The 23,955-nt window shown below is 48.7% G+C and overlaps 1 protein-coding gene across 1 annotated transcript; it reads right to left on the bottom strand.

Moving 5' to 3' along the window:
• Positions 1 to 297: 297 nt before the first annotated feature.
• lsm3 (LSM3 homolog, U6 small nuclear RNA and mRNA degradation associated) lies at positions 298 to 23,761 on the bottom strand. The gene is made up of 4 exons (XM_041191885.1): positions 23,613 to 23,761; positions 8,784 to 8,894; positions 3,227 to 3,322; positions 298 to 607 (listed from the first exon to the last, which is right to left on the bottom strand). Exons 1-4 carry the CDS (start codon positions 23,631 to 23,633, stop codon positions 527 to 529), a joined length of 309 nt encoding a protein of 102 aa, XP_041047819.1. The 5' UTR covers positions 23,634 to 23,761; the 3' UTR covers positions 298 to 526.
• Positions 23,762 to 23,955: the final 194 nt, after the last annotated feature.

The raw sequence follows: 23,955 nt of genomic DNA, 5'->3' as shown, positions 1-23,955 counted from the left end.
TTTAACCTTTCTGTGTTTGCTGGTAACACCAGAGACACAAAATGCAGAAGGAGCAAATGTTTTACTTCCCTGGTTACTGAGTGTCAAGAGATGTTTGTTCAGTAAATATCCATGTGTTAGGTATGTTTACCTATTTGTGCACGAGACCCTTTCTACTAAAATTACTACAAAAGATTAAAAATGTGTCAGCCATTACCTTACCTGTGGTTAGTCAGTGGCTTCTACTGGATGACAAACATTGGGTTAAATAGCAAGAAGTCAAGTTCAGTAGATAATAAAGTGTATCTGAAAATTAAATTGTAGAATTTGAAGGTCAATCTTTATTAAATCGAACAAAAATACTTAATTTACTTCTCACAAGAGTCCAAGCTGAACACTCCACTTAAAATTAAACTACAGACACGATCCCTTCGCATCCTAGTGTCGAGGTACGTTTTATAAAAATAATATCAGACCATTCTCTCCATCAACTGAAAAATATAATCACGGGTTGAAGTTCAGTCCATAATGTTCAGTTTGGCTGGGTTTAAACGACTCTTAGCGGAGGAGCCACAAGAACAACACCATCACCACGGACAAACAGCATTGGGATGTTTCTCTTGGTGGACTGGGGAGAGAAAGAATAGCATAGATTGAGAATAAAACATTAAATAAAAAGTTAAGATCATTTTTTTGACAGATAAAGACATTTATTTGCAGGGAGCAGAGGCTACTTGCCTGTTGCTATTTATCTACCTAGCCAGGTGTTCCTAGTACACTGGACATTTAAAGCTATGGATTCCTTTGTTTTAACAGCGCAATGGGTGGCATTGGTTGGGAGAGTTTGATCAACATGTTGCAGTGCTATTATTGTTGCAATCCTTTTGTTACCACTTACAGAAACCCCAGTTTAAACCAGACAAAGTCAGAGGTACTTGTAACATGGGAGCCACTTATATTCCACTGTCCTTTCACCTGTGGCATGCTGTTCCCTAGTCTTCATTCATTGCCTTCCTCATCCAAGGTGGGATTCAGTCTCCTTTCTATGCCCTTCAGCAAAAGGCAGCAACAAAATGCTCATACTTGTGCATTTTTCAAACTTGCAAACAGTAAGTGGAAGTGACTGTTAGATATAAATATTTGTCCGAGAGCTTTCTCCACACAGGAAGTGTTTGGTTTGTACACAGCAAATGCCCTCCATGGCATTGCTGCACAAAATCAATGGCCCAGGCCTCGTGACATTATTCTATGGTGGTGCAGAGTGCCACAGAGTGGTGCTTGGATGCAATTCTCGTTGTGAACCTTAGCAAAACATTCATGAGTGACACTGATCCACAGGCAGCTTTGGAATGCAAGCTGGAATGCTCGACTCCCTTTGCCTGTCGCCTTTAAACAGTGCATCAACACACTGGCATCAGAGAATTAAAGTGGGGTTAAACCACTAGAGACACAAAGTGAGATGAAAGACCCTGGGATAACACTGCTTCTTGCACTGTCTGGGACTCTGATGGACATAAATAGGTGCAGGAGTAGGCCGTACAACCCCTCAAGCCTACTAACCACTCAATACGATCATGGCTGATCTGCTACATCAACTGCACTTTCCTGCCCACTCCCCATATACCTTGGTTCCCTTGTTGTCCAAAAATCTATTACTCTCAGTCTTGAATATATTCAACATTGAGCATCCACAGCCCTCTGGGATAGACAATACTAAAGATTCTCAAGGGCAAATAGGAATAGGCAATAAATGCCGGCCTAGCCAGCGACACCCACATCCCAGGAACAAATGAATAAGAGACACAACCCTTGAGTGAAGAAATTTCTCCTCATCTCAGTCCTAAATGGCTGATCCTTTATCCAGAGGCTATAAGCCTCTTGTTGGAGACTTTCTAGCCAAGGGTAAACAGCCTCCCATTGTCTACTGTCCAGATCTCAAGATTTTTAAACATCTCAGTAATAAACGTAATGTTTCAGGAATAAAAGCAACAAATGCTGACCTAGCCAGTGAAGCCCATAACCCGTGAAAGAATCAAAAAAACTCCTGCACACTGCTGATACTGAGTCTAGTCCCCGGGTGCCTTGATCGCAGGTCTTCACTGGTTGAGAAGTGAGAGAAGTGATGAATGTTTAGTCCCTCCCTCACCCCGTTCCCCTATCATTGGGGAGGGCTCAGCGTTCACTTGGCATCTTCCATATTTATGCAGCAGAGGTTAGGTGCAAAGTGTTGGGATAAGGGGGTTGGAGAACACTGTCCAACTCTGAACTCAGGCCAAAGTCCCAATGCCCATGCTACAAGGTACTACTCTTTTCACGATGCCATGCACAGGAATGCAAAGTTGTCTATATGAATTTTAAGAAAGCGTTTGACAAAGTGCCACGTAAAAAGCTGGTTAACAAAATTAAAGCTCATGGAATAGAAGGGTCAGTGTCAGCTTGGATAACAAATTGGCACAAGGATAGAAAACAGTGGGCCGTGGTAAATGGTTATTTTTCAGACTGGAGGGTGGTAGATTGTGCTGTTCCTGGGTCAGGATCAAGGGTCAGTGCTGGGACAACTGCCAATTTTTTTGCTATATATAAATGACTTGGATATTGGAATAGAGAGTAAAATTTAAAAATTTGCCAATGATTCCAAACTTGGAGTTATAGTAAACAGTGAAGATGATACCAATCAACTGCAACTGGAGGTGGATCAGCTAGCAGAATGGGCAGACAAGTGGCAGAGGGTTATTTAATACAGAGAAGCGTGAGGTGATACATTTTGGCAGCTTGGACAGGAAGAGGCAATATAGACTGAATGGCACAGTCTAAACAATATGCAGGGACAGAGGGATCTGGGGGTCCATATGCATAGATCCTTGAAGGTGGCGGGACATTTCTTAATTCTTTCATGGGAGTAATCGAGGGAGTAATTAGCAAAGTATATGGGATACTGAGCTTTATTAGTAAAGTTATTGAGTACAAAAGCAGGGAAGTTATGTTGAATCTTGATAAATCTCTGGTTAGGCCACAATTAGGACCCTCACATCCTGGATGCAATGTTCTTGAGAGGGCGCAGAGGAGATTTACTAGAATAGTTCCAGGGATGAGGGATTTTAGCTCAAAGGTTAGGATCGAGAAGCTGAGGTTGTTCTCCTTGGAGCAAAGGAGACCGATGGGAGATTTGATAGAGATGTACAATATTATGACAGGTTTGACTCATTAAACACAGGGGAAAGAGGAGAGAAAAGGCATCCACACTTACTTTGTATATCTCCTCATATGTTTCCTCATCAATTTCTACAGTCGTAACAGTTTCTTCAACATCTCCCAAAATCATGTTTAAATGCTGATCATAGGCCTATATTTACATAGAGAATACACATTTGTTAGAATCATGTCTCTTTAAACTGGAATTTTCTTTTTTGAAAATACAGAAGGACATTGCAGTATTTGGACATTAGGGTCATAAGTTCACCTTCGAACTGTCAACAAGCAGGCCTCTTCCAAGAAATGACCTGAGCTGTATGGTACTTGAGGGGTTGTTTGTTTTAAACTGCAAAACACTTTAATTAACGAAAAGCTGGAAGGCACAAAGGCAGTCACATGGCAGAGACAAATCTTAAGGTTGACCATGTGGTTTTGCTTTCACTCTTGTTAGGGAAAGGCTGAGAACAGGAGGCTACCCTGACTAGCTCTCTCTCTCTCTGCTTTGTGAAACCGTGTGGTTCTCAACCTATAGCCAGATAATCCTCACCTGAGTGTACTTAGTCTGCTTAAGTCTGGACTTGATAGCTGAGGCAGGAATAATTGGTCCAGCTAAACTCTCCTCCACACTGAAGCATCATCGGATGAACTTCCCGACATCTACTGGGGACCAGCGGGTCTTCACTACATCTTCACCCGAGGGAATTTCAGACCGACAGCATCAAACCTCCGTGAAATTTAATTTTTTTTTCCTAAGAAAGTTTTCTTCTATCCGCCTGTCTCTGCAGAGACTACCTGATGTCTTTTGTGTGTCTGTGTGTGTCTGCGTGCGCACGCTGGGGAAGTTTAAAAGGGTTAGTTAGTCACATTTCCAGATAACAATTGTGTGTCAACTAGTTCTTGAAACTTGTTTAAAAGGAGTTTTGTTTTATAATAAATTAATCATTGAGTTTTTTTGGGAAGAAACCTGGTCAGTGTCTCTTTTCTTCTAGGTATTAGAAGTATAGGTAAACAATTGGCCATTTTGGTGAGAACTACACATGACTCCAGACCCACAGCAATGTGGTTGACTCTTAAATGCCAGCTGAACAAGGCCTAGCCAGCGATGCCCACATCCCATGAAGTATAAAAACAAGTATTGAGCTCTGAGGTGCTGTCTTTCAGGTAAGACATTAAACCAGGTCCTCTCAGGTGGGCTATGAAAGGCCACTGCCTCAGAGGAGGGAAGTTTTCCCCAGAATATTGGTCAAAGTGTATCCCTCAACATCTGGTCACTTATCACATTGCTGTTTGTGGGAACATGTTGCACACCAACTGTGACCACCCTTCAGAAGTACTTCATTGGCTGTAAAGCACTTTTGTTCTGCGTTCCAAGCAATATTCTTTCCCTACTGATGAACATTTTTCTGTTTTACACCCTGCTACCATGTTGCTTCTTGCAGTCAGTGCAACGTTGCAGTCATGGTTCCCCTACTCCATGTGGAATTTAATATCCCAAAACATCGGATACCTGCATTTTTTTCCCTAAATGCTCGTTTCCCCTGTGAGATGAGATGTGTCTTTTAAACTTGAGATGTTTCTTTCTGAATATATCATTTTCTGAGAAGTTTCCAATAAACCAATCCACACAGGAAATGGCAGTAAAATTAAAATGTGCTTCTGGCATCTGACACACAACTTCTTCCAATAGTCATAAAACAGGGAAACTGATCCAGTGACCGGGTCACATGGGGCTCCAGGGCTTTTAACTAGCGTTTTGAAGAATATTCCACTTTCCCATCCAAATGGAAAACTTGAGACATAGCTCATAACATGCAGATTACTATTCCTAATAAATCAGGGCCACCGATTTATAGAAACAAATAAAATTCTATTTTTGTTACAAACTTCCAGTGTTTTTAAACTGATGATCTGGGATAGGAATTTTCAATTACACCAGTATCTGTAACAGAAAATCAGTGTCTCCATCCTACAGACTTTAGACAACTTTCCAGAAAGCAGTGGGGATGGTCAAGGTGCAGGCAAAAGCATTCTAATTTTAAAAGTTCCAGTCAGTTATTTATTTTCATCAAATAATCATAGAATCATACAGCATTGAAGGAGGCCTTTCAGCCCATCGGGCCTGTACTGGCCCTTTGAAAGAGCTATCAAATAAGTTCCACGCGCCCTGCTCTTTCCCCATAGCCCTACCAATTTCTCCTTTTCAAGTATTTATCCAATTCCCTTTTGAAAGTTATTATTGAATCTGTTTAATGGGTAGTGCGTTCCAGATCACAACTCGCTGCATGAAGGAATTTCTCCTGGTCTTCCTTCTGGTACATATCACTGTACAGTATTGTGACGGTTAAATTACTGGGCTAATAATCCAGAAAATCTGTATTCAAATCCCACCCTGGCAGATTGAGAATTCAAGTTCAGTTGAAAAAAATTCTGGAAATAAAATCTGGTGTCAGTAAAACAGTGAGACAGTGGTGAAGTGGTAATGTCACTGGAACAGTAATCCAGGGGCCCAGGCTAATGCTCTAGGACATGGCAGCTGGGTGGAATTTAAATTCAATCAACCAAATGTGGAATTAAAAGCGATGGTGATCATGAAACAATTGTTGATTGCCATAAAAATCCACCTGGTTCACTTCTGTCCTTTAGGTAAGGAAATCTGCCATCCTCACCTGGTCTGGCCGAAATATGACTCCAGACCCACAGCAATGCAGTTGACTCTTAACTGCCCCCTGAAATAGTGTGGTAAACCACTCAGTTCAAGGGCAATTAAGGATGTGCAACAAACGTGGGCTTTGCAACAACACCCACATCCCATGAAAGAATAAAGAAAAAAAAGCGACCAGGAATCTTTTGGACTGATGTAAAAACCTAACTGGTTCATTAAAGTCCCTTCAGGGAAGGAAGCCTGCTGGGTTTGGGCCTGTATGTGACTCCAGTCCCCACACCGTGTTTGACTCTTAACCGCCCTCTGAAGCAGACTAACGAGCCACACAGTTGCTCAAGGCTTTGCCAGCGATGCCCACATCTCGGCAACGTGTAACAGCCCTGCTGCTTTTAAATGATGAATATTCCTGCTCATGAAATGTTCAGCAGGACTTGTGTCCAGATAGATTAACGCTGTCACCTATGACCTAAACTGCAGCAAAGCCCTATGTCCGTCTGATGCGCAAGAGGATGTAAAGACTTAAATGCTATAACATAAACAAATGTTGGGAATGCAAAGCAGGTCCTACAGCATCTGAAACTTCAGGTCAATGTGCTAGTTAGATCCTGGTCAACCTCTCATCGTAATTCAGCATTTGATTCTCTCACATGAGACTGTGCAGCTTAGTGTGTGGAGTTGCCATCATTATTCACAGGGCCATTCAGCTCCCGACCTCATTACAACCTTGGTCCAAACGTGGAGAAAAGAGCTGAACTCCAGAGGTGAGGTGAGAGTGACTGCCTTTGACATCAGGGCCGCATTTGACTGAGTGAGAGGAGCCCTAGAAAAACTGGAGTCAATGGGAATCAGGGGAGAAACTCTCCACTGGTTGGAGTCACACCTAGCACAAAGGGAGATGGTTTTGTTGTTGGAGATCATTTTAAGAACAAAGAACAAAGAAAAGTACAGCACAGGAATAGGCCCTTCGGCCCTCCAAGCCTACGCCGATCATATTGCCCGTCAACTAAAACATTTTGCACTTCCGGGGTCTGTATCCCTCTATTCCCATCTTATTCATGTATTTGTCAAGCTGCGTCTTAAACATCACTATCGTACCTGCTTCCACCACCTCCTCTGGCAGCGAATTCCAGACACTCACTACCCTCTGCGTAAAATACTTGTCTTGCACATCTCCTCTATAGTTTTCTCCTCTCACCTTACATCTATGTCCCCTAGCAATTGACTCTTCCACCCTGGGAAAAAGCTTCTATCTACTCTGTCCATGCCACTCATAATTTTGTAAGCTTGTATCAAGTCACCCCTCAATCTCCGTCGCTCTAATGAGAACAATCTGAGTTTCTCCAACCTCTCCTCATAGCTAATAACCTCCAGACCAGGCAGCATCCTGGTAAACCTCCTCTGCACCCTCTCTAACGCCTCCATATGTTTCTGGTAATGTGGCGACCAGAATTGCACGCAATATTCCAAGTGTGGCCTAACCAAGATTCTATACAGCTGCAGCATGACTTCCCAGCTTTTATACTCAATACCCCTGCCAACGAAGGCAAGCATGCCATATGCCTTCCTGACTACCTTATCCACCTGCGTTGCTACTTTCAGTGACCTGTGGACCTGTACAGCCAGATCCCTCTACCCGTCGATGCACTTAAGGGTTCTGCCATTTACTGGATAATTCCTGCCTGTATTAGACCTTCCAAAATGCATTACCTCGCGTTTGTCCGGATTAAACTCCATCTGCCATTTCTCCGCCCAAGTCTCCAACCGATCTATATCCCATTGTATCCTTTGACAATCCTCTTCACTATCTCCAACTTCTCCAACCTGAGTGTTGTCTGCAACCTTACTAATTAGCCCAGTTACATTTTCCTCCAAATCATTTATGTATACTTCAAACAGCAAAGGTCTCATTTTAGTCCCAGGACATCACTGCAAAAGTTCCTCAGGGTAGGGCCCTAGGCCCAACCATCTTCAACTGCTTCATCAATGACTTTCCATCCATTATAAGGTCAGAAATGGGGATGTTCGCTGATGATTGCACAACGTTCAGACCCATTTGTGACTCCTGGATGAGTGTAGATTCAACATCAATCAAGAAGCTCGACCCCATTCAGGACAAAGAAGCCCGCTTGATGAGCACCCAATCCACAACCTTCAACATTCACTCCCTCCACCATTGATGCACAGTGGCAGCAGTGTGTACCATCTACAAGATACACTGCAGTAACTCACCAAGCCTCCTCACCACCACCTTCTCAAGGGAAATAAATGCTAGTGTGGCCAGCAACACCCACACCCCATGAATGAATAAATAAACAAAAACCTGGAATTGTTCCCCTTGGATCAGAGAAGGTTAAGAGGAGATTTAACAGAGGCTTTCAAAGATTACAGAGGGCTTTGATAGAGAGGAAGAAATATTTCCACTGGTGGGAGAGTCAGTAACCAGAGGACACAGATTTAAAATAATTAGCAAAAAAGCCAACTGGGAAATGAGGAGAATTGTTTTTTATGCAGCAAGTTATTTGATGTGGAAAGAATTGCCTTAAAGGACGATAGAAACAGATTCAACAGTAACTTTGAAAAGGGAATTGGATAAATACTTGAAAGGAAATATTTATAGGGTCAGTAACCAGAGGACACAGATTTAAAATAATTAGCAAAAATGGGCCAACTGGGAAATGAGAATTGTTTTTATGCAGCAAGTTATTTGATGTGGAAAGAATTGCCTTAAAGGACGATGGAAACAAATTCAACAGTAACTTTGAAAAGGGAATTGGATAAATACTTGAAAGGAAATATTTATAGAGTTATTGGGGAAGAGCAAGGGGACTGGGACTAATTGGATAATTGCTTCAAAGAGCTGGCACAGGCATGATGAGCTGAATGGCCTCCTTTGCTGTACGATTCAAATGATTAAGAATACGGGACTGAAATAATCCAACTGGTTACCCACGTGTAGTCTTCCTCGAAGCTCTCTGTCGTTTCTCATTTTCACGTAGATTCGCTCGTCCAGACTAAGCCTGATCAGGTCGAGAGGCTCCTCAACTGTGTTGGTGGTTTGCGGCTAACAGGGAGGGAACGAAAAACAGAATCTTAGCACAAGAGAAACATTGTTAGAGAAACATATTTAAATGACACTGTTATCACTAGGATCTCAGTAAAGTGCTGCTCATGACAAGTCAGGTTTTGCATGGTTTTATAAGGACAGGGGCCTTCCACCATATGATGCACAAAGCAACAACTTGTATTTACATAGTACCTTTAACATAGTAAAATATCACATGGCACTTCACAGAATCAAAGTTGACACCAAGTTACAAAAGGAGATACTACGGCAAGTGACTAAAAGCTTGGTCAAAGAGTATTAAGAGGATTAAAGGTGGATAAAGAGGCAGAGAGATTTAGAGGGGAAATTCCAGCATTTAGGGTCCAGGCACTTGAAGGCATGACAAGCAATGGTGGAGTGATTACAAGAGGCCAGAACTGGGGGACTGCAGAGTTCTCAGAGGGATGTTAGGCTGGAGGGGCTTATGTGCCATCTGCAAAGGTAGAGATGGCCCTCTTTGCAGCCAGGAAAGTCTAACCTAGTCACAAATAAACAGGCTAAGATTCTAATTATTCAGTCAGTGAACTTTGCAGGTTGGAATGGCTTCAGGCTACTGAAGCACCCTGCATTGGGTGACTGTCTCTTGAAGATTAATTTATGATATCTACGTGCCACACTGTTGTTCCTGATCAGCCAAGTGTATAACAGGGGCAGATGCCCAACACCACGTTTAAGGGTTTACAAGTTAAACTATTGGGCAATCTGCACCACCTGTGAAGCTTCTATTTGTTTAATGTTCAGTGCAGACGCAGCCCCATAAGGGGCGTATCCAACTTACACAGGTCTAGATAGTTCAGGTGTGAGCTACTAGTGCTCTCTTTAGACAGAGAATATTAAACCATGTAGCTTTAGTGTATACTGCAATTACAAGTCAAACACAGAGGGGGAGCAACTTAACAACAACTTGCATTTATATAGTGCCATTAACACAAGAAAATATTTTGAGCTGCTTCAGAGATGCATAATCAATGGAGGAGGGGTAAGGAAAAGTGACTAAAAACTTGGCTGAGGGGCTGGTTTAAGGTGGAGAGAGGTGGGGAGGAAATTCCAGAGTGTAGGACTGAGGTGACTGAAAACACAGCCACTAACCGTGAGGCGAATGAATGGAGGATAAACAGGAGGGCAGATTTAGAGAAACACAGAATTCCCAGGGGGCTGTAGAGCCTTCTTAAAATTGCAAAGGAAGTGGTGAGATTGTGAAGGGATTGAAACACGAAGATGAGAATTTTTAAAATCAAAATGTTGGTGGACTGGAACCCAATGCAGGTCAACAAGTAGAAGATGATGGATGCGTAGACTTGGTGCAGGGTAGGCTATGAGTCAGAGTGTTTTGGGTGAGCTGAAATTTGTGGAGGTTGGGCACCAGACCAGGAGAACGCCAAGTAATTGAGTCGGGAGGAGACAAAAAGCATGGGTGAGTGTTAGCGCAGCTGCTAAGTGATGGGCAGGAATTGCCACCGGGGTGGAAGGATAAGGAGGTTATGGAGAGGATATGGCATTTGAAACTTGACAGAGGGCCAAAGAGGACACCATGGTTGTGAACAGTCTGGAACAAACCAAGACTCTGGTTGGGGAGGGGGAGAGAACGAGTGGTGAAGGGACAGAGTTTATGGCAGGGATGAAGATGATGGGTTTGGTCTTCCCAAAGTTTAACTGCAGTATATAGTGACACATCCAGGACTGGATATGGGACAGTTAGTCTGAGAACACAAAGCACTGAAGGGGCTGAGTGAGGTACAGCTGGAACCAGTGACCATTAGGTGAGTTATTGGTAAGAGAATCATATGAGGAACATGTGGCTGACATGCAACATGCTAAATCACAATATTTGAATACTTAAACAGCTTGTGATCAAGACTGATGAACTGTCAAGATTCACTGGTAACATTTAAATAAAATTATTTACTGCAGAACACAGCTGTGATTCTGAGACTCAGAACACAGCTGGTGTACAAACTCTGCAGCAAAAACAAAATATTCACATTATGTATTTGAAAAAGTTTGGTTAGTCCAGGTTTGGTTTTTGGTCTACTTACTTACAGTGACAACACAGCTGGGACAGCTTCAGTTTGAAGGAGGCCAAAAGCTGGTGTCTTTAAATGATTAATGAAGTATTAGATTATTAGATAAAGATTTAAAGCATCAAGCCCAGGATTCTCTTTTTAAATAAAATCCCAGAGAAATGCAAAAAGCTATTTCTCAAAATAAAAATAAACAAATGACATGTTCAGAGTTTCGCACTTAAGGGATTCCTTCTTGACAGCTCAGTGGTTATATGCACTGTTCAACACGAGACTGAGCTAGACAAGGAAAGCAACAAATTTAGCTGATCAATTTTGGCCAGCAACAAGGATGATACCACCAGTTACAGCGCTCTGCACTGGGGACAGCCCAGTGGGAGACAGGCTGTTTAACCATGTCTCCCATCCCCTCCAAGTGATGGAAAGCCTGTTTTGGATACTCAGCGAGGGTAAGGTCAGTCTTGGGTGTGGTCTGGTACCCACTTAGCCATCAGAGGTCTAAAAATGACAAACTGAACTCAAGCCAAGAGCTCAAAAGACTGCCAGTAACTCGAGCTCGGGTCACAGCACCTACAGTGGAGAATATAGGGGAGTGAGTGAGAAAGACAAGCAGAAGACCTGTTTGACATGAGTCTGTATCACAGGCTCTTCTTCCACTTGGAATCCAATTTAGTACCAGTGCGGGCCAAGGTGTAAGGTACCGAACACACTTTGTGAACAACAGTGCTCTGCCAATCCACTCTCCCACCATACATCATTTTAAACATTGAGCATATCAGCCTGCAATATGCATTAGTCTTTGCATCGACAATTGGCATTGAGCTTCTTTCAAAGCTGCAGTTCGATAAAGGAAGGCACAAGCCTTGAAGAAATAAATTAAACGGTTTATCTTCCCATTACAGTTGGTAAGCTGCTGCTATAAGGTGTGCTAACATAACAGTTCCTTAATGCCAACAGTTTGTAGCCATGTGATAAAATGTTATCTAAATAAAGTCAACGCACGTCCAGAGATTCTGCGATATCTTGGTAACATGCAACTGAGTGTTTATCAAAGCTCCATGTGCTGGTCTAACATTTTAGTCTACAGCACCACCAAGAGGCAAAGTTGACTCAAATGTACATACACACAATTGCAGAATATTCACTTTTGTAAAACCTATTTTCAGATCACCTCATGTCATTTCAACTGATGTGGTGTCATGACATTCAAAGCAGCCCATACCATTGCAGCTCAGGAAGTACTATATATAGCAGCGACTTATCATCCAGATAAATTTAACGCTTGGTAACTGATATCACTGCTAATACAAAGGAAATAAAAACTCTTGTGGGGTCAGTCACGTGACACAAAGCCTGGGACAGGTACCATGTGCAATGTTGAACAGGAACTGCTGTCATTTACTCTGTTCAGAGGGTTGTGCAACTTTGGAACTCAGTGCCTCAGGAGGCAGTGGAGGCAGGGGCATTGAATATTTTTAAGGCAGAGCTAGATTGATTGCCTTGCCTACCAAGAATCAAAGGTTATCGGGGTAGATGGGAACGTAGAACTCGAAACACAAACAGATCAGTCACGGTCGTGTTGAATGGCCTACTTCTGTTTCTATTTCATATGTTCGTATGTTTAATAATTGAAAGTCACCTGTACTGCATTTGAGAAATCATTGACAGTTTAAGAATAAGAGGTGATTAGTCTGTGGAATTCTCTTTCTCAGGAAGCAGTGGAGGCTGGGTCTTTGAATTTATTCAAGGATGAGTTAGACAGATTTTTGATAGACAAGGGAGTCAAGGGTTATGGGGGATCGGACAGGAAAGTGGAGTTGAGACCACAAGCAGATCAATCATAACCTTACTGAATGGCAGTGCAGACTCAAAGGGCCGAATGGCCTACTCCTGCTCCTAACTCCTATGTTCCTATTGACGAATCAGTGTGAAGGATAACACCACAAACCTTTCACAGTAACTAGTAATCCTGCAGACATACCGCACTAAGGCACAGTTTCAGCTGCTGTCTGACATTTACAGGTTTAAAGTGATCAGCAAAAGAACTAAAGGCAGCATGAGGAATAACATTTTTTAAACAGCGAGTGGTTGGGATCTGGAATGCACGGCTTGAAAAACTGAAAGCTAATTCAATTATCACTTTCAAAAGGGAATTAGATAAGGATCTGAAGGGAAAAATATTGCAATACAATGAGAAAAGTGGAGGGGGGTGCGGGGAGAGTGGGACTAGCTAAGTTTCTCTTGCAGAGAACCATCATGGGCTCAATGGGCTGAATAGCCTTCTTCTGTTCTGCAAGCACTCTATGAATCTCTGAGCCAGTGTCTTCTTTTTTGGTAAAAGCAAAAAACTGTGGATGCTGGAAATCCAAAACAAAAACAAAAATACCTGGAAAAACTCAGCAGGTCTGGCAGCATCTGCAGAGAGGAACACAGTTAACGTTTCGAGTCTGAATGATCCTTCAACAGAACTAAGTAAAAATAGAAGACAGGTGAAATATAAGCTGGTTTAAGGGGGGGGGGGGGGGGGGGGGGGGGGGGGGGGGGGGGGGGGGGGGGGGGGGGGGTGGGACAAGTAGATCCAGTGATAAGTGGAGATAACCAAAAGATGTCACAGACAAAAGGACAAAGAGGTGTTGAAGGTGGTGATATTATCTAAGGAATGTGCTAATTAAGGGTAGAAAGCAGGACAAGCAAGGTACAGATAGCCCTAGTAGGGGTGGGGTGGGGGGAAGGAATCAAAAAAGGCTAAAAGGTAGAGATAAAACAATGGATGGAAATACATTTAAAAATAATGGAAATAGGTGGGAAAAGAAAAATCTATATAAATTATTGGAAAAAAAAGGGGGGGGATCAGAAAGGAGGTGGGGATGGAACAGGGAAAGGTAGGATAAACGAAGCTAGAACTCCCTGGATGGTGAGAGAGAAGAGAGAGATAGAACGAAGAAGCAGAAAAGTTGGGGGGTGGGGCACATGAAAGATATCAGATAGATAATACATCAAAACCAGGCTAAAGATAGAAAATTCAGAAGGGAAGTGAAGCAGCAAATAAGAGGTGCAAAAAGAGATTATAAGAAGAGACTGGCAACTAACATAAAAGGGAATCCAAAAGTCTTCTATAGGCATTTAAATAGGAACAGGGTGACAAGAGGAGACATATATCGTATGATTGTAGAACCTGTCTATTCTCTCAACTTGTCTATGCCCTCAGTTTGCCAAGCCTCCCGATATTATGCCCCCATGCTCATTTCTAAACCATTGTTGTGTTTAATAGAGAAGGACTGCAGCAAAACACTAAGATGGCATTAATACAGCTACAGAATGAACATGCAATTGACAAATGAATTTCAATGTGAATTTCAATATAGTTAAGTGTGAAGTGATGCGTTTTGCTAGGAGGGTAAAGGCCATGGACTCCTTGGGCAAAGTGTCAAAATAAGGTAGAGAAGCAAAGAGATATGGTTACACAAATCAATAAAGTAACAATGAAGTTAATAAGGCTGTGGGGAAAAAAAAACAAAGCACGGGGGTTATCACTATCAAGAAAGATTAAACAGGCCGGTGGTCAGGCTGAGTGGTGACCTCTTTTTTACTCATTCACGGGATGTGGGCTTTGCTGGCTGGGCCCAGCATTTATTGCCCATCCCCAACGGCCCTTGAGAAGGTGGTGGTGAGCTGCCTTCTTGAACCGCTGCAGTCCATGTGGTGTAGGTACACCCACAGTGCTGTTAGGAAGGGAGTTCCAGGATTTTGACCCAGCAACAGTGAAGGAATGGCGATATATTTCCAAGTCAGGATGGTGAGTGCCTTGGAGGAGAACTTCCAGGTGGTGATGTTCCCATCTATCTGCTGCCCTTGTCCTTCTAGATGGTAGTGGTTGTGGGTTTGGAAGATACAGTCTAAGGAGGCTTGGTGAGTTCCTGCAGTACATCTTGTGGGATGGTACACACTGCTGCTACTGTTCATGGTTGCTGGAGGGAGTGAATGTTTGTGAAAGAGGTGCCAATCAAGCAGGCTGCTTTGTCCTGGACAGTGTCAAGCTTCTGGTGTTGTTGGAGCTGCACTCATCCAGGCAAGTGGGGACTATTTCATCACACTCTTGACTTGTGCCCTGTCAATGGTGGACAGGCTTTGGGGAGTCAGGAGGTGAGTTACTCATCACAGGATTCCTAGCCTCTGACTTGCTCTTGTAGCTACAGTGTTTATGTGGCTAGTCCAGTTCAGTTGCTGGTCAATGGTAACTCCCAGGATGTTGATAGTGGGGGATTCAGCGTTGGAAATGCCATTGAATGTCAAGGAGTGACGGTCAATGCCTGACACTTGTGTGGTGCGGATGTTACTTGCCACTTGTCAGCCCAAGCCAGGTCTTGCTACATTTGGACATGGACTGCTTCAGTATTTCAGAAGTCGCAAATGGTGCTGAACATTGTGCAATCATTAGCCAACATCCCCACTTCTGACCTTATGATGGAAGGAAGGTCATTGATGAAACAGCTGAAGATGGTTGGGCCGAGGACACTACACTGAGGAACTCCTGCAGTGATGTCCTGGAACTGAGGTGACTGACCTTCAACAACCACAACCATCTTCCTCTGTGCTAGGTATGACCTCAACCAGCTGAGAGTTTTCCCCCTGATTCCCAACTGACTCCAGTTTTGGGTCTCCTTGATGCCGCACTCTGTCAAATGCTGCGTTGATGTCAAGGGCAGTCACTCTCACCTCTGGAGTTCAGCTCATTTGTCCATTTTTGAACCAAGGCTGTAATGAGGTCAGGAGCTGAGTGGCCCTGGCCAAACCCAAACTGTGCGTCAGTGAGCAGGTTATTGTTAAGCAAGTGCCGCTTAATAGCACTGTTGATGACCTCTTCCATCACTTTACTGATGATGGAGAGTAGACTGATGAGGCGGTAATTGGCCAGGTCGGATTTGTCCTGTTTTTTGTGTACAGGACATACCTGGGCAATTTTCCACATAGCCAGGTAGATGCCAGTGTTGTAGCTGTACTGGAACAGCTTGGCTAGGGGTGCGGCAAGTTCTGGAGCACAAGCCTTCAGTGCTATTACCAGGATTTTGTCAGGATTCACAACCTTTGCACTATCCAGTGCCTTCAGCCATTTCTTGATATCACGTGGAGTGAAGCGAATTGGCTGAAGACTGGCATCTGTGATGCTGGGGACCTCCAGAAGAGGCCAAGATTGATCATCCACTCGGCACTTTTGGCTGAAGATTGTAGCAAGTGCTTCTGCCTCATCTTCTGCGCTGACGTGCTGGGCTCCTCCATCATTGAGGATGGGGATATTTCTTGTGCCTCCTCCTCCAGTGAGTTGTTTAACTGTCCGCTACTATTCATGACTGGATGTGGCAGGACTGCAGAGCTTAGATCTGATCCGTTGGTTGTGGTATCACTTAGCTCTGCTATTGTTTGCTGCTTATGGTGTTTGGCATGCAAGTAGTCCTGTGTTATAACATCACCAGGTTGGAAGCTCATTTTTAGGTATGTCTGGTGCTGCTCCTGGCATGCCCTCCTACACTCTTCATTGAACCAGGGTTGGTCCACTGGTTTGGTGGTAATGGTAGAGTGGGGGATATGCGGGCCACGAGGTTACAGATTGTGTTCGAATACAATTCTGCTGCTGATGTCCCACAGTGTCTCATGGATGCCGAGTCTTGATTTGCTAGATCTGTTCGAAATCTATCCCATTTAACGTGGTGGTGCCACACAACACAATGGAGGGTAAACTCAACGTGAAGATGGGACTTTGTCTCCACAAGGACTGTGGGGTAGTCATTCCTACCAATACTGTCATGGACAGATGCAACTGCGGCAGGCAGGTTGGTGAGGATCAGGTCAAGTATGTTTACCCTCTTGTTGGTTCCCCCATCACCTGCTGCAGACCCAGTCTAGCAGCTAAGTCCTGTAGGACTTGGCCAGCTTGGTCAATAGCGGTGCTACCGAGCCACTCTTGGTGATGGACATTGAAGTCCCCCACCCAAGAGTACAATCACCGCCCTTACCACGCTCAGTGCTTCCTCAAATGGTGTTCAACATGGAGCAGCACTGATTCATCAGCGGAGTGGGGGGTCAGTATGTGGTAATCAGCAGGAGGTTTCCTTGCCCATGTTTGACCTGATGCCATGAGACTTCATGGGGTCTGGAGTCGATGTTGAAGGCAACTCCCTCGCGACTGTACACCACTGTGCCGCCACCTCTGCTGGGTCTGTCCTGTCGGTGGGACAGGACATACCCAGGAGTGGCGATGGTGGAGTCTGGGACATTATCCTTAAAGTATGATTCTGTGAGTATGACTATGTCAGGCTGTTGCTTGACTAGTTTGAGAGACAGCTCTCCCAATTTTGGCCCAAATCCTCAGATATTAATAAAGAGGGCTTTGCAAGATATTTTTAATTATGCAAGGTTTTGATAGGGTTGACAAAGAAAAGGTGTTTCTACTTGTGGTGGAGACCAAAACTAGGGCTCTTAAACATAAGAGAGTCACTAGTAAATCCAAGCGGGAATTCAGGAGAAATTTCTTTACCCAGAGAGCGATGAGAGTGTGGACAACACAGATACATCTGAGAGGAAGTTAGATAAGTACGAGGGAGAAAGGAATTGGAGGATATGGTGGTAGGGTAAAATGATGCGAGGTGGGAGGAAGCTCATGTGTTGAATAAACATTGGCACGGATAGACAAAAGAAGTCCAAATCAGATCCCCGGGACAATCCATCTTACATCTTAATTCTTAAAACATAACCTTAAATGCAGCTCTTCTTTCAGTCATATTTTTGTCTATCTCATCATTTCACCTAACAGCATGGATCTATCCTTCAAGACAAGTCTCAGTATGTTGCACCCTCCACCCACCCCACTCCCCACAATCCATAGCTTTTGTTATTTCTTCAAAGAATTCCACTACCTTGCCCAGTTGTGCAGCTAGAAAGATTGCAGAGCCAGATTTCAAACAGATGACTTTTGATAAAATAGCCCAAAGTGACAGATCTGTTTGCCCCTCTTTCACAAGCCAAAGAATCAGCTTATGAAAACGTAGAAAATAGGAGTAGACCATTCGGCCCTTTGAGCCTGCTCCACCATTCAATATGATCATGGCTAAATAATGAAACTTTCATACCTCTCAAATATTTTCTATAAAGGAAATACAATTATTGCAAAGTTATTTCATCCAACTGCAAGACTAAACATCGTCTTTAATTGTTTTCATATTTGTATCTCTCTCTCATCTCTTTCTACCCCTCCCTCTCTAGCTCTATCATTATCCCTTTCGCATTCCCTCTACCTCTGATGTCTCCTTCCCTTTATCCCTCTTCCCTCTAACCACTTCCATCTGTCTCTCTTCCTATCCCTGCTTCTATCTCTCCCTCCGTCAATCACTTGAATATACATATGAACAAACGAAATAGGAGCAGATGTAGGCCATTTGGCCCCTCGAGCCTGCTCTGCCATTCATTAAGATCATGACTGATCGGTTTGTGTCACAAATTCCACATTCCCAAATACCCCCGATAGCCTCTGATTCCCTTGCCTAACAAGAATCTATCTATAAAAACAAAAAAACTGCGGATGCTGGAAATCCAAAACAAAAACAGAATTACCTGGAAAAACTCAGCAGGTCTGGCAGCATCGGCGGAGAAGAAAAGAGTTGACGTTTCGAGTCCTCATGACCCTTCGACAGAACTTGAGTTCGAGTCCGGACTCGAACTCAAGTTCTGTCGAAGGGTCATGAGGACTCGAAACGTCAACTCTTTTCTTCTCCGCCGATGCTGCCAGACCTGCTGAGTTTTTCCAAGAATCTATCTATCTCTGCCTTAAAAATATTCAATGACCCCACCTCCACCACCTTCTGAGGCAGAGAGTTCCAAAGTCACACAACCCTCAGATAAAAAATTTCTCCTCATCTCTGTCCTATAGGGGTGAGCCCTAATTTTAAAACAGTGCCTCCTAGTTCTGGACTCACCCACAAGAGGAAACATCCCTTCCGCGTCCACCTTGTCAAGGCCGTTCAGGATCTTATATACTTCAATCAAGTCACTCCTCACTCTTCCAAACTCGCGGAAACAAGCCCAGTCTGTCAAACCTATCCTCACTCGCTCTTTCTCTACCGCTCTCTATCTGTCTCTGACCCATTCATACCTATACCCACTCACGTTCTGTCTTTTTACCCTCCCTCACTGCCCCTTCCCTCAACTTCTCCTGTGCTCTCCCTCTTCCTCCATCCCTTTCCCCCGCTATCCCTCTCAACCCCTCCCTCCATTTCACCCTACCCCCTCTCTATTTTTACTTCTCCCTCCCTCCTTCTCCCTCTCTCCCGCCATCCCTCACTCACTCTCCCTCCATCCATCCCTCCCTCCCCCTCCATCCATTCATCCTTCCCTCCCTCCCCCTCCATCCATCCCTCCCTCCCTCCCCCTCCATCCATCCCTCCCTCCCTCCCCCTCCATCCATCCATCCATCCCTCCCTCCCCCTCCATCCATCCATCCATCCCTCCCTCCCCCTCCATCCATCCATCCCTCCCTCCCCATCCATCGCTCCCTCCCTCCCTCCCCATCCATCGCTCCCTCCCCCTCCATCCCTCCCACCCTCCCTCTCCCTCCATCCCTCCCTCCCTCTCTCTCCCTCCATCCCTCCCTCCCTCTCCCTCCACCCATCCATCCATCCCTCCCTCCCCCTCCATCCATCCATCCCTCCCTCCCCCTCCCTCCTCCCTCCCCGTCCATCCTCCCTCCCCCTCCATCCACCCCTCCATCCTCCCTCCCCCTCCATCCATCCGTCCCTCCCTCCCCCTCCATCCATCCCTCCCACCCTCCCCCTCCATCCCTCCCTCCCACCCCATCCATCCCTCCCTCCCACTCCACCCCTCCCTCTCCCTCCATCCACCCCTCCCTCTCCCTCCATCCACCCCTCCCTCCCTCTCCCTCCATCCACCCCTCCCTCCCTCTCCCTCCATCCACCCTCCCTCCCTCTCCTCCATCCACCCCTCCCTCCCGCTCCCTCCATCCACCCCTCCTCCCTCCCTCTCCCTCCATCCACCCCTCCCTCCCGCTCCCTCCATCCACCCCTCCCTCCCTCCCTCTCCCTCCATCCACCCTCCCTCCCTCTCCCTCCATCCACCCCTCCCTCCCTCTCCCTCCATCCACCCCACCCTCCCTCTCCCTCCATCCACCCCTCCCTCCCTCTCCCTCCATCCACCCACCCCACCCTCCCTCTCCCTCCATCCACCCCACCCTCCCTCTCCCTCCACCCCTTCCTCCTCCCTCCATCCACCCCTCCCTCCCACCCCTCCATCCATCCATCCCTCCCTCCCCTCCCCTCCATCCACCCCTCCCTCCCTCTCCCTCCATCCACCCCTCCCTCCCTCTCCCTCCATCCACCCCTCCCTCCCTCTCCCTCCATCCACCCCTCCCTCCCTCTCCCTCCATCCACCCCTCCCTCCCGCTCCCTCCATCCACCCCTCCCTCCCTCTCCCTCCATCCACCCCTCCCTCCCGCTCCCTCCATCCACCCCTCCCTCCCTCTCCCTCCATCCACCCCTCCCTCCCTCTCCCTCCATCCACCCCACCCTCCCTCTCCCTCCATCCACCCCTCCCTCCCTCTCCCTCCATCCACCCACCCCACCCTCCCTCTCCCTCCATCCACCCCACCCTCCCTCTCCCTCCACCCCTCCCTCCTCCCTCCATCCACCCCTCCCTCTCCCTCCATCCACCCCTCCCTCCCTCTCCCTCCATCCACCCCTCCCTCCCTCCCCTCCATCCATCCATCCCTCCCTCCCCTCCATCCACCCCTCCCTCCCTCTCCCTCCATCCACCCCTCCCTCCCGCTCCCTCCATCCACCCCTCCCTCCCTCCATCCACCCCTCCCTCCCTCCCCTCCATCCACCCCTCCCTCCCTCCCCTCCATCCACCCCTCCCTCCCTCCCCTCCATCCACCCCTCCCTCCCTCTCCCTCCATCCACCCCTCCCTCCCTCCCCTCCATCCATCCATCCCTCCCTCCCCTCCATCCACCCCTCCCTCCCTCTCCCTCCATCCACCCCTCCCTCCCTCTCCCTCCATCCACCCCTCCCTCCCTCTCCCTCCATCCACCCCTCCCTCCCTCCCCTCCATCCATCCATCCCTCCCTCCCCCTCCCTCCTCCCTCCCCGTCCATCCTCCCTCCCCTCCATCCACCCCTCCATCCTCCCTCCCCCTCCATCCATCCGTCCCTCCCTCCCCCTCCATCCATCCCTCCCACCCTCCCCCTCCATCCCTCCCTCCCACCCCATCCATCCCTCCCTCCACTCCACCCCTCCCTCTCCCTCCATCCACCCCTCCCTCTCCCTCCATCCACCCTCCCTCCCTCTCCCTCCATCCACCCCTCCCTCCCTCTCCCTCCATCCACCCTCCCTCCCTCTCCCTCCATCCACCCCTCCCTCCCGCTCCCTCCATCCACCCCTCCCTCCCTCCCTCTCCCTCCATCCACCCCTCCCTCCCGCTCCCTCCATCCACCCCTCCCTCCCTCCCTCTCCCTCCATCCACCCTCCCTCCCTCTCCCTCCATCCACCCCTCCCTCCCTCTCCCTCCATCCACCCCACCCTCCCTCTCCCTCCATCCACCCCTCCCTCCCTCTCCCTCCATCCACCCACCCCACCCTCCCTCTCCCTCCATCCACCCCACCCTCCCTCTCCCTCCACCCCTTCCTCCTCCCTCCATCCACCCCTCCCTCCCACCCCTCCATCCATCCATCCCTCCCTCCCCTCCCCTCCATCCACCCCTCCCTCCCTCTCCCTCCATCCACCCCTCCCTCCCTCTCCCTCCATCCACCCCTCCCTCCCTCTCCCTCCATCCACCCCTCCCTCCCTCTCCCTCCATCCACCCCTCCCTCCCGCTCCCTCCATCCACCCCTCCCTCCCTCTCCCTCCATCCACCCCTCCCTCCCGCTCCCTCCATCCACCCCTCCCTCCCTCTCCCTCCATCCACCCCTCCCTCCCTCTCCCTCCATCCACCCCACCCTCCCTCTCCCTCCATCCACCCCTCCCTCCCTCTCCCTCCATCCACCCACCCCACCCTCCCTCTCCCTCCATCCACCCCACCCTCCCTCTCCCTCCACCCCTCCCTCCTCCCTCCATCCACCCCTCCCTCTCCCTCCTTCCACCCCTCCCTCCCTCTCCCTCCATCCACCCCTCCCTCCCTCCCCTCCATCCATCCCTCCCTCCCTCCCCTCCATCCACCCCTCCCTCCCTCTCCCTCCATCCACCCCTCCCTCCCGCTCCCTCCATCCACCCCTCCCTCCCTCCATCCACCCCTCCCTCCCTCCCCTCCATCCACCCCTCCCTCCCTCCCCTCCATCCACCCCTCCCTCCCTCCCCTCCATCCAACCCTCCCTCCCTCTCCCTCCATCCACCCCTCCCTCCCTCCCCTCCATCCATCCATCCCTCCTCCCCTCCATCCACCCCTCCCTCCCTCTCCCTCCATCCACCCTCCCTCCCTCTCCCTCCATCCACCCCTCCCTCCCTCTCCCTCCATCCACCCCTCCCTCCCTCCCCTCCATCCACCCCACCCTCTCCCTCCATCCACCCCTCCCTCCCTCCCCTCCATCCATCCATCCCTCCCTCCCCTCCATCCACCCCTCCCTCCCCTCCATCCACCCCTCCCTCCCCTCCATCCACCCCTCCCTCCCTCTCCCTCCATCCACCCCTCCCTCCCCCTCCATCACCCCTCCCTCCCCCTCCATCCACCCCTCCCTCCCCCTCCATCCACCCCTCCCTCCCCCTCCATCCACCCCTCCCTCCCCCTCCATCCACCCCTCCCTCCCCCTCCATCCACCCCTCCATCCTCCCTCCCCCTCCATCCTCCCTCTCCCTCCATCCTCCCTCTCCCTCCACCCCTCCCTCCCCCTCCACCCCTCCCTCCCCCTCCACCCCTTCCTCCTCCCTCCATCCACCCCTCCCTCCCCTCCCCTCCATCCACCCCTCCCTCCCTCCCCTCCATCCATCCCTCCCTCCCTCTCCCTCCATCCACCCCTCCATCCTCCCTCTCCCTCCATCCCTCCCTCCCCCTCCATCCCTCCCTCTCCCTCCATCCTCCCTCCCCCTCCATCCTCCCTCCCCCTCCATCCTCCCTCTCCCTCCATCCCTCCCTCCCCCTCCATCCCTCCCTCCCCCTCCATCCTCCCTCCCCCTCCATCCTCCCTCCCCCTCCATCCTCCCTCTCCCTCCATCCCTCCCTCCCCCTCCATCCCTCCCTCTCCCTCCATCCCTCCCTCCCCCTCCATCCTCCCTCTCCCTCCATCCCTCCCTCCCCCCTCCATCCCTCCCTCTCCCTCCATCCCTCCCTCCCCCTCCATCCCTCCCTCCCCCTCCATCCCTCCCTCCCCCTCCATCCCTCCCTCCCCCTCCATCCTCCCTCCCCCTCCATCCTCCCTCCCCCCTCCCCCTCCCTCCCCCCTCCCTCCCCCTCCATCCCTCCCTCTCCCTCCATCCCTCCCTCCCCCTCCATCCCTCCCTCCCCCTCCATCCCTCCCTCCCCCTCCATCCCTCCCTCTCCCTCCACCCCTCCCTCTCCCTCCCCCCACCTCTCTCTGTAATCTTTCCTCTCTACTTTTTAATCACCCTCCCCCTCCCTTCCTCTGTATTTTCTGTCAATATTTCTTATACTCTCTGTATTTTTTACCTGTTCTCCTTCCTCCGCCATGATTCGAATCCGGGTCACTCTCCCCGCGCATGCGCCCCCGCTGCCGCCGGCCGCCGGCCGATGTTAATACCGAGGAGGCGGAGTCTCTCACAGAAATAAACACATTGAGAGAGAGAGAGAGAGAGAGAGGTGGGGGGTGGGGGGGGGGGGTGGGGGGGGTGATGGGGGGGGTGGGGGGGGGGTGGGGGGGGTGGGGGGGTGGGTGGGGGGGGTGATGGGGGGTGGGTGGGGGGGGGTGATGGGGGGTGGGGGGGGTGGGTGGGGGGGGGTGATGGGGGGTGGGGGGGGTGGGTGGGGGGGGGTGATGGGGGGTGGGGGGGTT

This window comes from Carcharodon carcharias, chromosome 7 (genome assembly GCF_017639515.1).
Source record: "Carcharodon carcharias isolate sCarCar2 chromosome 7, sCarCar2.pri, whole genome shotgun sequence".
In the NCBI taxonomy this organism is placed as follows: Eukaryota; Metazoa; Chordata; class Chondrichthyes; order Lamniformes; family Lamnidae; genus Carcharodon; species Carcharodon carcharias.
The sequence above is the reverse complement of the archived record's forward strand: the minus strand, read 5'-3'. Positions and strand labels throughout refer to the sequence as shown.